We start from the raw sequence: 17,621 nt of genomic DNA, 5'->3' as shown, positions 1-17,621 counted from the left end.
CTTCAGTAACTGAACAGATCCTGTTCCTCCATATTTTACTTTTCATTGAGAAGAGATGACTTCAATGACTTCAAGTTTATTGTTAACATACCTCTCCTGGCTTCCTTCTGTGATGTGATAGAGACGATTGGCACCTCCATCAGCACAAGCTCTCAGTGCAGCTGCAAGGGAAGAAACAGAACATCACTGTATTGGCATTGTAAACAAAAAAACACAACCAGTTACTCCATTACTGACATTTCTGTGTCAGCTCAATCATTCATTGCAGCACAGGGAATAAACTTGAGATCTTGTATGGCTTTTAGCTTCCTATACTTGACTACTTCCCTTGTTTCTCTAAATAGACATTTGAAGTGGTTTTATCAGACTAGCGCCAATCTTCATCTGACCGTGCTACTGTACTTTCCAAATAGCTTATTTCTATCTATCCTAAACTACTGTCCAGTCAGCTTAAACTACATGGCGAGGGGATGGGGTGGGTGGGGGCAAGTATTCAAAACCTGAAAGGGGCCCATCCTCCATCTATGGGCTTGCACTTGTCTGAACAAGTAGGAACTTGCACCTTAAACCTACCAATCTTCTCATCCAGGCAAAAAGTTTACAATGGTGGCTCTATAATGATCTGCATAAAAACTAGGGGGAAAAAAAAAATACTTAGGCATGACAATACCTGTTTTCTGGGTTTTTTCCCCCCCCTCCTACGACACAAAAACGGTAACACTACTACAGTTCCTACATTGTTCCACAGACTGAATCATCTGATATAGACCAGGTGGGTTAAGTCTTGGCTTTAAATCTTGAACTATGCTAGTACAAAAGGAACAAAACCACAATAATTTTCAGTGCTTCCACATAACTTGGGACCACAAAGGGCACATGCCACTAATTTCAATTGATTTAAACAAGCACAGACATGCTGTTCTCTTGTGATCCCTTTGTTTATATAGACGTGTCAGAGAAACGAGAAAAGCCTAACACTATTATTACAAAATCAGACATAAATTGGTATATTTTATTCATAAGCACCTCTATTAATCATCATTTAACACACAGTTTTTTCATGAGATTTTTAAACTATGATAAGCTATACTAAAGATTGAAAATGAGAATCTTGTCTTAGTAGTCTTTATCAGTTTTGCTCTGAGATGCACAACTCAGATGATAACCACAGCGTGCAAGATAAAAGAAACTGTCACTTCCGCACTGGACCAGAACATTCCTTCCACGCCTGCGGGCAAAGAGAGACGGGGAGGGCTGAACATCAGAGGATCAGGGGGAGGAGGGGAAAGGGAAATAGAGAAGAGACAAAGAAAAGGAACAGCCTGCCCAAGTTTTGGAAAAGAGGTATAAACAATTAGATCAGGCACTCCTTGCTACTGAGAATTCAATTTTCAGCTAAAGCCACTTTACTTTGGCGTTTATTTCTCAGGCAGAACCACCTCTCAGCAGTGATACAAACCTAAATTTTTCCTCTTGGCACTCATTAGGTGGGCAATCCACCTCTCCCCCTAGCTTAGCCATCAATTTAGCCAGCCTATACAAATTGGGATAACAAAGTTCATCTCTGTATCTGCTCTCACCTTTAAGCCATTCTGTCTTATCTGGCTGCTGAACTCCCACCACAGGGCACATTCCGTATGGGTACATCCACCATGCAGTACCACACAACCTCATCTGAGGCTTTGTGGAAAAATAGAAGAAAGCAGGGCAGCACAAAAGCTACCAGTTCATTCCAGGTACCTTTGGGTGCAGCAGCTTTTTCCTGGAGGCCGCAAGAACATGCAGGGCAGGAGAACTGGCATTGCTCTCCTCAGCATCTCTTCTAGCACGGCCCCAGCGACCCCTGCTCTCTCTCACCCACAGTACCACAGCACACACTACAGCAAGCACTACCTCTCTCAGCCTTCTTGTGCAGACCATGCTTTTCTCTGTCTCCTTATCCTACTTCAGCCACTCCTTCCAAGCACTATCCAAACCCTTATTAACAAACCAAGTTCAAGCAGATTTGATCCTGACAAATCTTATTAGCTGAGATAATTTCTAAGTTATGGTAGCTGGCCAGCCACTTACCATGGTGATTCACTGCTTCAGGCTCTTGCTGGGTTCCTCATCCATCCTGATGAGCATAAACATCACAAGGCAAGAACAACAACCTTTTCTGCCCACTGTGTTTGACTGGAAGCTTTTAACTTCTCCTCTCTCTTGAGGTTACAACTGAAACTGGATTAATGTAATTCCTTTCACCTGGGTGTATTTGTTAGTTCTTTCAGGGAGCTCAGCTCACACAGAATTCAGTAATGGTCCATTGCAAGAAGAGTGTGTAATACCTGTCCTTAAATTAGCTATCTAGCCCATTGGTTTATTTAGCAGATATAAGGCATCTAAGCAAGGCCTAGGATCTAAGCAATTACAGAACCTTTTCTCTCCCCTTGAGCTACAAAAGCAATTTATCAGTTGAGACACTCTTTATAAGCAAAACCCTAAGAACACTGCAGAAAAATTATTTTCTAAGTTTGGGTACATAACCTGCCTAAAGGATGCTTCCTGGGCCAAAGATGGCTCCAGCTTGTTCCGAGAATAGTGATTTTTTACATCTGTTCTCCCGTATTTTAAACAAATAAGTGGCTTATGACTTCTGGGGAAAAAAAAAAAGAAAAAAGAAAGAAAAAAAGAAGGTATGTGATACAGAAAAAGAGACATGAAAGAGTCTATTGTCTGTCTCAATTACTTAAAAACAGTCAGAGCCTTAACTGTTGCCAATTATGTCAATGGACTCACCACAAGTTAAGCCTGGCCTACTACTCCAGGTGAATTATTTTAAAAGCACGTGACTGAAAAACCAAAACACACTGACTAAGTATTACAGAACAAATCAGTCTTCAACCAGTCTGGTACATGTAAACTACCAAGATTCTTCCAAAGACCTGCAGCTGCCTAAGTAACAGGTCTATGACACTTGTATGCCGTTCACATGGATATGTGGCTATTATCTGATCTCAAATCAAAATAGTTGCCTTATGTAATTATAATTTATAGCTGTCCCCCACATATTTATTCTTATAAATAAGAATAAAAAATAAATTAAAAAAATAAACTTGACCAGCATTGTAAAGTTATTTAGAGAAACTATTTATGAGGTACTGATCCTCTACCAGCAAGTTAATAACTTACACTGGAATGAACCAAAGCCCCAGGTGCTTTAAGTAACTAGCAGGTAATTGACTGATTGGCTGGAGGCCAGTAAATCATGTTATTTCTACAGCTATGAAGCAAGCCTTGCTTGATAAAAGGTAATGATATATATTACCTGGAAGAACATGTATCATTATTATCTGGAAGTGTTTAAGGAGATAGTCAGCAATTCTAAGCTTATAACTCAGATGGAAAATTCTCTATGAAAAGATAATAGGAACTGATTTTATACAGTACCTTTTATATTACAGACAAAATTGCTTTACAAACAACAATCTGGCCAAGGTACAGCACGGCAACTGTGTAGGCAAACCTAGCAGTCTCTAGGCACTTTGCAACAGCTCACTCAAAACCTCATTAATTATTTCAGCAGAAACTGAAGGACCTGAACAAGATCGGGGCTTTGTTTTGCTTGGCATCATGAAAAAAGAGACTCTTTCTTCCAAGAAGTTTACAATTTAAACAGTTGAAAAAAAAAAATGAGAAGGTGCAAAGTGATATAGAGGGATGAAGTGCTAATGGTCACGCATGGGTCAAAGACAAGTTATCTTCCAGGGCAACCAAAATGAATGTCCAGGCTTCTGGAGGGAATAACAACTTCAGTGGTCAGCCAGAACTCAGGTCTCGCACACACCTTCTCTTCTGACCCAAAGGTTACTATGCCATTATTGGAAACTCCTCAAATTTCCCAGGCATGGTGCACATGGAAACACTCTCTAGCTTACGTACATCAGAAAGAACTAAGTCAGTAAGGACATTATCTAAAGGCTTTTTGCTAATCCTGCCTCTGTGATCTGAGCCAGGCTAAGGAATGATCACCGAAGCACCTCCTTGAGCTCTGCTGGGTCAGGAGGACCTACATCTCCAGCGAAGACGCTGCAATATGCAATTGGGAACAGCTTCTTTTTCAACCACCACAACTGGAAGCAGAAGAGACCCATGCCCTTGGCCACCCTGCTCGGCTGGAGAGGCCCCACGTACCATTTCATGCTTTTGTTATCAGAGGAGACAACACTGCGAGCACAAGGGCACGAGTGCACTGCAGCGCTAGCTCAGTGTGCCAATCTGCACTCCTTGGCATTACCACAAATTACAACCTTTCCAACCTGCATATTCCGTGTTAAGCTCCACTCCTCAGAAATAGCTCAGTCTGTCAAATTACCACCTTCTCTACCTGTCTCATTCCTTTCCGATATAATGCTGGTGTCATTCAGTGAACTAGCGAATGGAGATATAACCGAAAAATCAGCTGTTTCATTGTGCTGCTTAGTGGAAGAGTATAGAAGGGGGAACTCAATGCCACTGTTCCTTTTCTAATTTTACACAGCTTCTTCTAGGTATGCAATCTGTTTCCCTCATTCATTTATTGATTCAGTAACCTGGTAACCATAATTAACCTGCCAGCATAATCTACACATAAGAGAACCCTGTTTAATTAATGACTTGGAGCGCTGGTAGTGATGTGTAAGTGATGATATATGGTATACATGCAGAGAATTGCTCGGTTTGCTTGATACAGTTGGCTAACACATTTTTGTCTCAGCATTAATAAAAAATACCAGTTACCAGCAACAAAATGCATAATCTGCATTTACGTGCTTTCTCTTTTTCTCCTTTGTCCTAGAAAAACTTCAAAAACATGTTTAACAAATCCATGGCTTTGTGCGGCTGCAGCTTGCTAGCTAGGAGATATATTTCTTCTCCAACTATTCCCTCCCACCCATGTGTTTCTACCTGTGTTATCAGGACTGTATGCAACTGCTATTATATACCAAGTACAGTGCACTGCAGACATCTCTCTTTTGGTCCATCTGCAGCTCTGTTTAGCAAATCACCTGTCAGTCCATACTAGTTTTCTGCTTTCCTGTTGGATGCTGGTCTTGTTTTTTAACTATTTAAAATAGGTCTATCCCCAACTTCTCTGAAACTGAAACAGCTTAGCTCTTTTCACTGGTATTTTGACTTTGCATCAGTGCACAGGGCTTTTAACAAGCATGATGCAGAATGTCACCTGCTCTCACGATATTCTGTGGTTCCAAATGAAATTCAACAGACATACAAGTGATTTCTGAGCTTCTGTTATAGGTGCACATTCACGCTGCCGTAAGCAGCAGCAGCAAAGAGCAATCAGTCTTCAACAGGAGTACTCAGCACTTTCTAGGATTGAGCCCGTTCTTAGGAATTTCATCCAAAATTCCTCTTTTTTGGTCTTTTTTTTTTTTTCCCCCATGGTTATTTGCAATTTTGCACGCATACTTCCAGCCCAGGAACAAATTTTAGATTTACAAATGCTGCAAACTAAACAATGGCTGCTATTCTTTAATTGCCTGTGTACCCAAGAAAGGCCCATCAGCTACCCAACATCTATACCATCTGTATCCCACAAAGAACATAAAAGCCCAGTAGTCCTCAAGCAAAAGGATCACCAACACCGGAGATGGCTGCCTGCTTCCATATGGACTGGATTATAGCTCTCAGATGAAAAACTACTGTACATCTAGTAAGGTAATTATATGTTTCCTACAAAACTGCTGTGCTGCTTTAATCACTCCACTTTGAGCTGTGTCATAGAGATCTCAGCTAAGCAGAGGCAGGATTCATTAAGCAATTAAATATGAGAATACACTGAACAAACCAATGTGCTGATGAATTAGGAAACACTATTCTTTTCTCAGGGCATTAATTCAATATCGAGCAAGTGCCACACAGATAACACATCTTCCTAAAAAGTTCACACAGAAATGAAACACAGGGAAAATTAAACAATTTCTCCCACAGACAAAAACCTCCTCTGAATTTTAGCCAAAAACTATGTTACACAATCACCAAAACTAAGATCTTACTTTAAAAAAAGTCCTAAAAATTTCAAAATCTTAATACTCACTTAAAAAAAAAAAAAAAGAATAATAGATCAACCCTTTTAAAAATAAATTCTTAGGTGCCAAAAAACACAACCACAAGCAAAAAAGCACTGAGTATCAGTAAATATACTACGAGTAATGTGCTGTCAGATACAGAGGCAGGAGAGCAACTGTGTTTTCACTAGACTGAGTTTCTGGACTGTCTTCAGGTACACTTCCACACAGACTTCATTACAATGATTCATAGTCAAGGCTGCTGGGTTTGGAGTAATCTCTTGTCAGGTGTTAGATTTAACATTCCTACAACCCTCACTTAGGATATGATTTTCTCTTCTCTTTTCTGTCATTCTTCTCCCATTCTTTCAAACCTGGGAGCTCCAGTACTCGCTGTGCTGCCTTACGCCCGTTGCTGTAACAGGCTACGGGAGCAGCCCCGTGCTGCGTCACAGCCAAAAACCAGGAGGAAAGAGTCCAAACATATAACAAAGCATTTGCTGCCATCATCTTGACTAAAATCTAAGTGACCTTTCCATGACAAGGCTATGTGGCTTGATGCCGCTGGGGGAAGAATCAGGAAGAAGTTTATTCTTTTAATGTCATCATTTTTTTTTTGCTCTTTGTTTGAAAAATGACAGCTAAAGCAATAATGTTACATTTAATCAGGTTTTATTTTTGACCTGAGCACACATCTATTATTACCAGGTAGCAGTAAAAAACCACTGATTAGAGCACACAGAAACACAAGAAAAAAAAGACAATTGCACTAAAGTGTGTAATGGTAAACCTTTTTTCCTGATAAACTGTTTGTTTTGAATGTCTTTAAAGAATAATTTATCAAATCAAAGATCCTCACAAATCAAACAACCCGCTGAAACATAGGTGGGAGATCCTACTTGTGCCTTAAATCCTGTCTTTTCCAGAGTGAGAAGGAACCCCAGCTCTCTACAATCATATATTTCCATCTTATTGATGTCTGTTCTCTGACACCAGGAATTCCCGGGAGATTCCCAAGCCCTTCCCGGCCTGCCCCGGGGCTGGGATGGATCCTGGTTTGCAAACCAACATGCAAGCACCCTGGAGCTTGTTCCAGACCCCATCTCTTGCCCAGAGGGCGCGCAACTGGTAACCGACATCCCCCATCCAAACGTTGACTATGTAACCCTCGATCCTCTGAGTCTCAAATGTCAAACCCCTACAGACACCACGCCGGCTATCCTTCAGAATACATCCCATCAGGTTGCCTCTCAAATACCATCTTCTTTCATTGCTTTGTAAGTACAACGTGCCTCACTAACAAAGCTTTACTATAACCTGTCTACCAGTGTCCTACACTTAAAACAAACACATGCATCAAAACAGAATTGAAGGTAAGGTAACTGAAAGAGTGTGCAGCTAGCTTTTTTCAGCATCCATTACCCGATTACCAAGTGAAATGGAGAGGCTTCAACATCAATTTTATTTCTGAAGCTTTTAAATTATATTGTTTAATAATTCAGCGTAACGTGCACTGGCTTCAAGCTTTGAATGCAACTTTTTATTTCTTCATTTCATATTTTCCATTGCTGCAAAATTGATTTCTGACACAAGGAAGACAAACAGCTACAAACATAATGCAACATCCCAATTACCTGCAATTTTAATTGCCAGTCAGTGTTGTTATCAGGCAAACTTTAGTAGCAAGCTGACTTTATTCCTACATGGAAAAACCTGACATTTCCCCCCACCCCCCCCCCCAAAAAAATCACCTTTATTAGCATTAAAACATATACATTTGCACAAAAGACCAGAGGAAAAAACCCTCTCTTTTTGATCAGGTGTTGCTGATTCAATGCTAGCAGCAGCAGCCTGGATGCAATCACCACCCCGCAGCGAGCAGGATGCGGGGCAGGCGGGGGGCAGTATGTGGAAAGGGGTGATCAGCTGAGCCGAGACAGCGAAGGGGGAGAAATAATCTCCTACTGCTACTCGCCACCAGCAAGACTATGTTCCTCATCACACCCAGCGTCAGTATTATTGTCTCTTCTGCTTCCACTGAACAATGTGCATTAATAATTCAAGCCAACCTGCAAGTGTAAAGCAATGAGCATGATAAGTTCATATTCATGTCTATGATTAAATATTTTCAGCTAATACATTTATATTTCAAATTTTGTTTGCCTAAATTGGATTTGCAGTAGCCTGCAACTCATCAAAAAATTAATCACACACTTATTTTAAATAGCACAAAATGTATTAATTCTCACGGTACTAAAACACACAACGTTCCTTAGCAGCCCAGAAGAGATTTCCACACAACCGTTTTATATCATAGTCTAACAAAAACTTTTGTGCATCAAGGAAATTTCAGAACTCATAAAAGTCAGAAACTCCAATTTTATTAAGACAACTAGAATATTACAATGCATAAATTTCAGAACCAGGCAAACTTGCAACGATACCTTCTTAAGCAATTATTTAAACTATTCAAAAGAATCATCTTGGTCTAAAAGTTCTTTGGAAATAAGTATCAAAAAGAGGGACAAACAAGGAAGCAGAGAAGGAAAAATTAAGATGGTAAAGAAAATTTCCTAATGCACGTGGAACTGTTCTTCATAATGTATTTTCTAATGTCTTGAAAATATAGAGCTACCCTATGTTCATGCTACGTAGTCCTGTGTACAGATCATTTCCTCTGACTCATAACAGATAAACTGTTCAATAGATTTTCAAGCAAACAATAATAGTAGTAAACTATTAAAAATAGCATCAGGACAAATGGTCAAAAAAAAGAGAGGAAGTAGTCCATCTAAACAAAAAAAAAAAAAGGTTTTATGGGGCATTCTTTAAAGACACTATAAGCCAATTTAATTTGAGAAATGGACACATCTTCTGAATCTAGCCCAAATTAAGTGAATACTTTAAAACACTGAAATTAAGCCAACATCTCGGAATTGCTTATCTAAAACATAAGGATCGGATAATATCATTTATGACAGTTTCAGCCCTTTGTATCTGACTGACCCTCACGTCTTTTCCGTTCTCTTAACACTCAGATTTGGGCAGTGGTAAGCTATAGTGGAAGTCTCCTCAAGAAACTCAAAATATAAAATTAGCTATTAAGTAGACTTGATCTTACCTGCTTTATTTCGTATTTGGAATAGCTACAAGTACATACACACTGCCGTTTGCACCAATTTAAACCAGAATGATTTCATGGAAGCAGTGGATTTGCATCTGTATTACTCGGGTACTGGCACCTAAATAATACAGTTCCAAGGATGAACCTGAATGTAATTTTGCTATTACAATGTATTGCTCCTTTCAGGAAAAGAAGACTTTTCGCTACCTGCATCAAAACTAATCTTGATCCCCAAAATCTTCCTAGACAAAATAAATCTAAAATTGAAATAATGTTCTTGCTAGGCACTTTCTTTTTTGCTAAATTTTCTAGTAGTCAAGAAAGAAGGTCAGCTTGGTCAAGAAAGAAGGTCAGCTAGTATAAGCTAGGACACAGACATAATAGATCAGATCTACGGTATAATTTTGTCAAACGTTTCTTTTGTTATTCATATTTGAAAAGGAGTAGGAAAACCCATAAGGAAGGACAAAACATGATATTTACATTTTTAAAATAATATAGGTGTGAGTTTGCATTTTCAAAAGAAATAATCACCACCAACAATCATTTTTGCAATATTTTAAGTAATATTGATGAAATGATACATTAAATCATCACAAGACACAAAGCTTATTTGGACAGGCAGAATCAGATACAAACCAGACTAGAAATTGTAATTCTGAATGCAAAATGGGATTTCTCATCTGAATTCTCTTACATAATGCAAATGCAAACCTAATACTTTTCTCACTGAAAAAAAAAAAAAAATCAACATCTATATGCAAACAGTCTGGTCATGAATGAAGATGGCATAGCAGTAGTTTCCCAGTTCATAAAAGTGATAAAGAACCAAGTGCATTGATTTCAAAACCTCTCTTTAACGAGGCTATAAGAGAACCTTAAGATGAAATTTCCAAGTAAAAATATTTGTAGGAGGCAATCTAGAGTTTACTGAACAAAAACAAGTGTATGTTCTCAAGGGGAATAAACTTCTGTGTGACAACTCTCCTCACAGCAAGGCTGCAAACAGAATCAGAGGCTGCACTTACAATACACAACCTGCGTATCATCCACGACGTGCCTGTGGGAAAAACACCAGGCTGTATCAGTGTTCAAGGTGTCCTCTATTCCTCCTTCTGAGATAAGAAAAAATCCACCACCATCTGCCTTTTGCTGAGAAGTTTCACCGAAAATTTTATATTCCGGTTCTCCTGAGGAAACGCACTTACGACATAGCTTTCCAGACGACAGCACGGCTGAGGAATATAATGCCATTAGTTCACCCAAGTCCTGAGATGATCCATATCTAAGTCATCCCTAAAACAGGAAAAGTAGATGCAAAACAAAAAAGCTTTGTGTGTATGCTATATGAGGATCCAATTCAATGCCTATATGAGTTGGCAGGTTTATGCACAACTAATGGCGAACTGCAAACCTACTGGGTAGCAGTGAAACACAGGATTGAAACTGTAAAACTGGAGATAAATCCAGCCTTTTATAAGATTTTTAATATAGGGAAGTTCACAATTTAAACCATATTTTGGGAAATACAATATTTGGATACTATTTAGAGAGCCACCCAATTAGTAACCCATGTAATATCAGTAAACCACCAGCTCGCACTTTCTATTCCACCCATTTGCTCTCCCATGGAAAACACTGAAGTGCTAAAACCTTAGTTTTGATGTTTTTCCATGGCATGTGATGGAAAAGGGAATTGAGAGGATGCTGTTCACCTGCTGGCCTTGGATAACTTGTCTCAAGTAATCTGTTTACAGATCTTTGCGTTAAGCAGACACAGCTCTTGTCCTCCACCTCTGAAACAGCATCACGGGCAGTACCCTAAGGCCTCCCAAAGGAGAGAGCCTTAAAGTGAACGGAAAAGTAGAGATTCAGTGGTGACTTCAGCCCCCAAATCTGGGACTGCTCAGTGATTTAGGAAAACCTGCAAGTTTCTCGACTATTCAGAAACTACTTTTAGTAGCAGATTTGTTCACATTTAATGTCCAGTTACAAAGATAATCAGTACACTGCAGATGATTTTTATCAAAATGCTACAGAATTACTGCTTCAGGCCTTAAATGTCAACGTGTTACAAAGATAAATAGCCCTAAAAATGCAAAATGAAAGAACTTTTTCCTCTCATTTTGGTCCATATTTTTCATGTTGAAGCATACCTTTTTTTTTCCCCCCCATTTTTTAAGCATACATTAAAGTCTGAAGTTCAGAAGTGAATTCATGGAAACCAAGCAGGAATGCTTTCTTTTATTTAAATTACCTCCTACCTAACTGTACTCTATACCCTTTCAAATTAATGCTAATATGGAAGCATTTTGCCATCCCTCAATCATAAGCCAAACCATTTAATCTTTCTTGAACAAAGATTTTGGCCTTTTCATTTCTTGTAGTCAAAACCTGTGCATTCAATAAACAAACCCTTAGATTTAGCACACCGGACCTCATTCTGAAAGTCTGCTTTAAGAACACATTCCCGGTGAAACAAACAAGCAAAACCCCAGGACACAGTCTTGTTCAAATGGTAATACATTAGACATTGTATCCTGTTCCTCTTTGTTCTCAAAATGGTCCGATGGAAAAAAAAAAAAAACCCAAAGAACTATACAGTAGCTGTGAATCTTAATACAGCACTTGTTCCTTTTCGATGTTGCTACTTAATTGGAAATTATCACCCTTTAAAATTTTTCATAGAAATGCTGCTTATGAGGGTGGGAGAAAAATTATCCTAAGTATATCTAATATATCTTTATTTAAATCAGCTAAGTGTTGACAAAAAAGAGTATCGATATTTTATTTAATTTACAAACTCTGTCTATAATAAACATTTCATTATCAGTCACAGAAAATATTAGAAGACAGGATGTTCAAATGTGATTTGAGTCACTGCACCAATCCCATGCTACCCTAACAGATGTGCTGGAGATTCCAGACTAGTACACATGACATTTTCATTTACAGTAGTGTGTTCCTGCACTTGGCCTAGTTTAAATCAGTATTTATTCAGCCAGCAAAGAGCTGGTAAAATGTTAAAAAAACCCCACCTTTTACTTGTTTAATCTGGATTTCATCTTTCATAAGCCCTTGGAGCCTACAGTATTATTAGCTATTTGGCTTTGAAGCACAAAATTATACAGAAGTTAGTCTTTTCACTTGGCTCTTATCTCCCTGTTTTAAAGGAAGAGCATTTCTGTCTTCCCCAGATACTCAGTTCTCTCTCCTTCTGCTCACCCATTCTTGACCAGGTCCTCTGCTAGCCCCCCTTGGTCTATACAGTGGAATTCCCAGACCAGAGCCTTCTATGTTGAACATTAAAGAGAGTTAGAAAATAAAACCAAAACCAAAACACCACCAAAATCCAAACCACACACAAAACCAACACCCAAGAAACCCAAAACAAAACAAAAAAAAACCCCACAACAAGCACGTATTAGTGTGTGTAAGGAAGGACTTTCCTCAGTTCACCTAAAATATTTATTTCCTCACTACTTTTTACTAGTTTACTTCCAAACGTATGTGTTGGTCATAAATTAGCTAAGACACTCAAGGTCAAGTTCAACCAGCCCACTTCAGCAACATGTGCTTAGAGCAGGATCCTCCCTCTTAAGAGCTTTGGTGAAAGGAAAACAATTTATCTTACTCTTGACTTGATAATACATGACTAAGCCCCTAAGGCAAACACCCAACACTGGGGGACTCTTCTCCCTCGCAAGGAGCAGGAATAGCAATGCCCTGGTTTCACATGTGACACTCACTGTCACGCAGACCTGGAAAGACATCTCTGAATCCTTGATTCACAAGACGCTACGTGGTACATCTGTATCATAAAGGCAGCAAGCATCATTTCACCAAGGAAGAAAAAGACATGCTGTTGCTGTGCTTAACCTGCACAAGGCCTCACCACCTGCTTGAAACAGTCCCCAGAGCTTCTAATGGATTTTGTAATTTGGAGGGGATTTTTTTGCTTAAAGATGCAATGATTTCTCTGTGACAGATGAAAAGATGAACAAACTGCCACCTTTAGAGACTAAAATAAGGTTAAAAAAAGAGAGAACTAGAGACCCTGGTGCTTTCATTTATCTTGTGTACAGGTAAAACTGAGTATCATCGAGTCACAGTTCAACCTGTCAATAGTCCCCTGGTAGAGAAAAAGAGTTTCAGAAATTTGGTTTAACATCTAGCTTTCCCGTCTCAGAAACATTTGATGTTGTTGCTCTTTTAGCAAACCAAAATCAATAGCTGTGAACAACAGAAGTAGGTTAAACTTTCCTTTCTGTGATTAACTCTTCCTGAGCCAACCTCACTCCTAACTTGTACAGTTTTAAAAGGTTTATCTGGAGGGGGCATTTGCTTTAAGCAAATGGCGGGAGTATTTGCTTTAAGCCGTATTTTGAGATGTGCCTGCATGCAGCTGGTCCTCATCCCTTGAGAGTCTCTGACGTCAGTGAAGGCACCTGTGCTGAGCAGAGCTCTACTCCTCAAGTATCAGGATTCAAACCATACTTACCACTCTGTCCGAATACACGGTGCCCATAACAGTTCGAGCCCTAACAGTATACATCTTTGCTCTTTCTCTCTCCACTGTCTGTCTTGATCCCTCTTTGCCATTTGATCTATTTCAGCTTCTGGATGCACACATCATCTCATCAACTCATGGCGACACGTCGGCCTTGCTCTTCCTCCCACATGCACCAAAAAAATTAATCTTCTTTTTTTCTCCTACTGTCTCCGTTCTCCCACACTACTGCTCCCCAGCCCCATTGCCTCCTATTTCAGGGTCTGCATTATGAACCGCGCAATTATTTTACATTACTTAAAATTTAGCGATTGTGAGAGCAAAGTAGAAAGCGTAACCACAAGAGCACGGACGTTCTGAGGTTTTGTACAAACATGTTCAGAAAACAAAGAAAATAAGACAGGTTCTCATAAAACAAGCAAGAACAAAAGGGGAGTGGTCATGCCATTTCTCTCGATATGCAATAACTTGTCGCTCTACCAAGGATGAGACCACCGAGCGGAACCGTTCCCACGCCAGCAGCAGTTTCTCAAAGCCCGTATCCGTCTGGGCAGGTGCAGGATGGAGGCAAACAGGCCTTGGGGAGGCTGGTCTGTGCCCAGCGAGCTGCAGAGACAGCACTGCCATCGCTCTCGCCGTCTGACGGGCTCTCAAGCCACTGGAGAGTGGGGAATTGCACGCTACCTTCCGCCTGGTGCAAAATACACTGCCTCCTTCCAGCAGCAGACAAGGGTTACAGCGAGAAGCCACTGCCGACCATACAACCCTCGCCACCACGAACCGAAGAGAAAGCCTTTGCAGGAGGAGGAGGCACCCACCTGCCCCCAAGGAGGTATCCATCTGGTTTCGAGAATAAAGAATGGGGACAGACACAAAATTAAATTATATCCCTTTTCTTCCCAGGCATGAGTGGTGCATTTCCTCACATATAATGAAAACAAAAAGCAGTGTTCAAAGGAACCTTTGCTTCCTGAGACAGCTTATTTCACCAGGGCATTCCCAGTCTCTCCTTTTCTAAAGAGAAATGCCACCACCCAATAAAATGATGCAATATGCATTTGGAAAAAAATAAAATCAAAAAAGAGAACCACCAGACCACCGTTCTGTTAAAAATAGCAATGCTAAGAAAGAAATGCTTGTATAAGAGGAGATCATTAAAAGTAGCTATACAGAAATATAAAAACAAAAAAATACAAATAATTAAAGCTAACCTTTAAATTATTGTTGCAGTCTGTAAGAGACCTGCTGCAAACTTTAATAATATTGTTTGGAACATCAGTCACTTTGCTCTTGCTGAAATTCATTTTTGATAATGCAATAGTAACATCTCAGGAATGATATTAAGTTTCTACTTTGTATTAAAGTAGAATTGTATTAGCATGGTACAGTATGTGTATCCCTGCTGGGATTACTTTCATGCTGGAAAAAACAATGTTATTTTTCTATTACTGAAATAAGTTATCTGTTTTGACAGTGGAAAATATATTTCACTGAACTATAAACTAACAAAATCTGTCATCTAAGAGGATATCACTAAAGTTTCTCTTCTGATGTACTTTCAGCTCCTAGCCAGCAGCAATTCTGCTAATTTTTTTGCACAAACTCATTTGATTTGTGGCATACCTGTGAGCCTATATACTAACATTAGCATGTCCAGTCCAATTACTCTCCCTCAATCCCTGACCAAACTATTGGGAAATCTGCCTGAGGAAAGAACACAAGATTGTGACTGAGAGAGCTATGTCTTCCTGAACAAAACTCAAGCGTCCTCCTTCCTGGATCTCTCTATCCAATCTCTGCATTTGACTACCTGTACCCCAAGAGAATGAGTCCCAAAGCAGCTTGCGGGGCAGAGGGAGAAATGGGTAATCAGAGTTATGTTTACATTCAAACACATCTGTAGTTTACTACAGATGTACTTTACATTTTGCAAAGCACTCAGCCTCATCCTAACTTTTGTTTTTCACTTTAAGTGGTGGGATCACTGGTTTCTATTCACCTTTCACACTGCTGAGTTACGCTGAACCTTCTCTAGCTGGCCCTAACCCATCAATTTCTTGTTGGGGCATGGAAGAAATAAGCTCTAACAGGGATTTAAAAGGGGGAGAGTGGAAGAGAGGGGAGTCACCTTATCCAATAAAATCTGCCTCTGGTACAAGCCGCAGTTCCAGATATCAATTAGGGATGTTATCAGAGACAGACTTGGAATCAAGCCCCTCACTAGTGGATCAAGCCCATGGTTAGCAAATACTGATAATACGGCAAAGTCCAGGTTTTAGCCACATAATTACTACAATTCAAACCAAAGTGTACATTTCCAAACATACATCCTGATTTGTCATCACTGAATGATGTGCAATTCACAGTGCATTTTGCAGCCGTTCCAAAGCTGACCAATACACTTCCCCATGCCGAAGCCACACATCACACCGCTCCTGCAGAGTAAAGGAGCTTAAAGAGAGATTAAATTATCATATAGGTGGTGCATGAAACGGCGTGTCAGGTTCCAACTGCTGGCCTGAGGGGCGTTTATTTCTTTAGTAATAACACCAGATTCAGGAAGAAGATAGGGAACTTGAAAATATTCTAGAAAAGCTACTAGCAATCAGTTGGGGTGCAGAAAATCACCCCTTTGAGCTAAGCACTAGCTTTCTGTCAAGTCTGCCCGTGGCAGCAGGTGTCGCTGTAAGGCAGAGGTATGGCAATTAGTAAATTACTGGGACACAGACAAGAACAGAAGCAGGCAAAGATGCTTTGTGGTACGTGGTAAGAACATGGAAATTCTTGACAGCTGGTAGCTATGCACATTTTTTGTGCTAAGTGTTTTGGTTGCAAACATGATCAAACAGCAGATTGCTAGTATACACCTGCTTAAAAAAAAAGTATTGAAACTTACTATTCAGGTAACAGCTTGCATAACGGCATTCATTATATGTAGTTTCCCATTTACTTACTGAGTGCTTAGTCCTCTTCCACACATTAAAGAGTTCACTGCTATTCAGTGCAAACAGAACTCCATGCAGCACCTAGTTAAGCTCCTCTGGAGCAAGGCCCATCGTTGATTCCTCCAAGCAGAGCTGGGAACTACCCAAATGGTGCCTGTAAGTTCTTGCAGTGGGCCTTTTAGGGCTAAATTCGTACATAAATTTCTGTCACTCTAGTGTTCAGTCATCCCAGGTTATGGATATTACATCTTCTATGGAGCTGTGTCGGCTGGGTTATACTCAGCACAAAACAAGGGCCAGAAAGCCTCTTTGTTCTGGTCTTCACTTGTGCGCCATTTCAGCCAGAGGCTGGTATTAAAAAGCACCATTTTTGACCTGCTTTGGGTCCTTCAGGATTCTGTAACATGCTTTCTGCCACGCTGCCTGGAAATTGCAGAGGCTGATGTCTCCCTGAGCGGAGAAGGGGTTTTTTTCAGGAGAGTTTTCAGCCTGCTGTCAAGGAGTCTCTCCCTTCTACTGCTTCATGCCTGAAATACTAGCCTTCAGTTACTGCTGACAGAAAAAAGCCATTTTCTGCTACAGCACTGAGTCATTTTACAAAGAAACTGCCAGAGAAATTAAGAACTAGTCTTCTATTACAAAGGCTGACAAGGCAAGGGGAGTAGTTTAAATAATGACAAGGCTAGAAAAATGCTAACTCATCGTCCAGAGACTGCCAGAACAACCGTGCCATGATTTACTTAGATGGAAAAGACGGCTGTTCCTGCTTAAGAACAGATCCTACAAGGTCTTGACTTGCCACAATGACTGTAAGCCAGGGACAGAAAAAGTCACTGCTCTTACCACCACCAAAACCTACCACTAGAGATGCTAATGTGGTTTACAAAATAAAAAGAACACTTACAAAGCAGATTTACGTTACAGTAAGAAAAGGTTGTGCAGACACTTGAAAGGGGCACTGGGGCAAACCTCAAATGTGCTGAGTACCCGCACTG

The 17,621-nt window shown here is 40.0% G+C and overlaps 1 protein-coding gene across 7 annotated transcripts in view; it reads right to left on the bottom strand.

Moving 5' to 3' along the window:
* Positions 1-17,621, bottom strand: part of TPK1 (thiamin pyrophosphokinase 1) — a 314,203-nt gene that overhangs the window by 199,666 nt on the left and 96,916 nt on the right. For all 7 annotated transcript variants that reach the window (XR_012834005.1, XM_075745301.1, XM_075745300.1 and 4 more), the window contains one exon: positions 92-161. Coding sequence is in view for 5 of the 7 variants with exons in the window: in XM_075745301.1 (XP_075601416.1) it covers positions 92-161 (70 nt within the window). In the remaining 2 variants the exon portion in view is untranslated. The remainder of the gene's footprint in view (positions 1-91; positions 162-17,621) is intronic.

The sequence above is a fragment of the Balearica regulorum genome, chromosome 2, assembly GCF_011004875.1.
Source record: "Balearica regulorum gibbericeps isolate bBalReg1 chromosome 2, bBalReg1.pri, whole genome shotgun sequence".
NCBI lineage: Eukaryota > Metazoa > Chordata > Aves > Gruiformes > Gruidae > Balearica > Balearica regulorum.
This window is presented reverse-complemented; position numbering and strand designations above follow the sequence as displayed.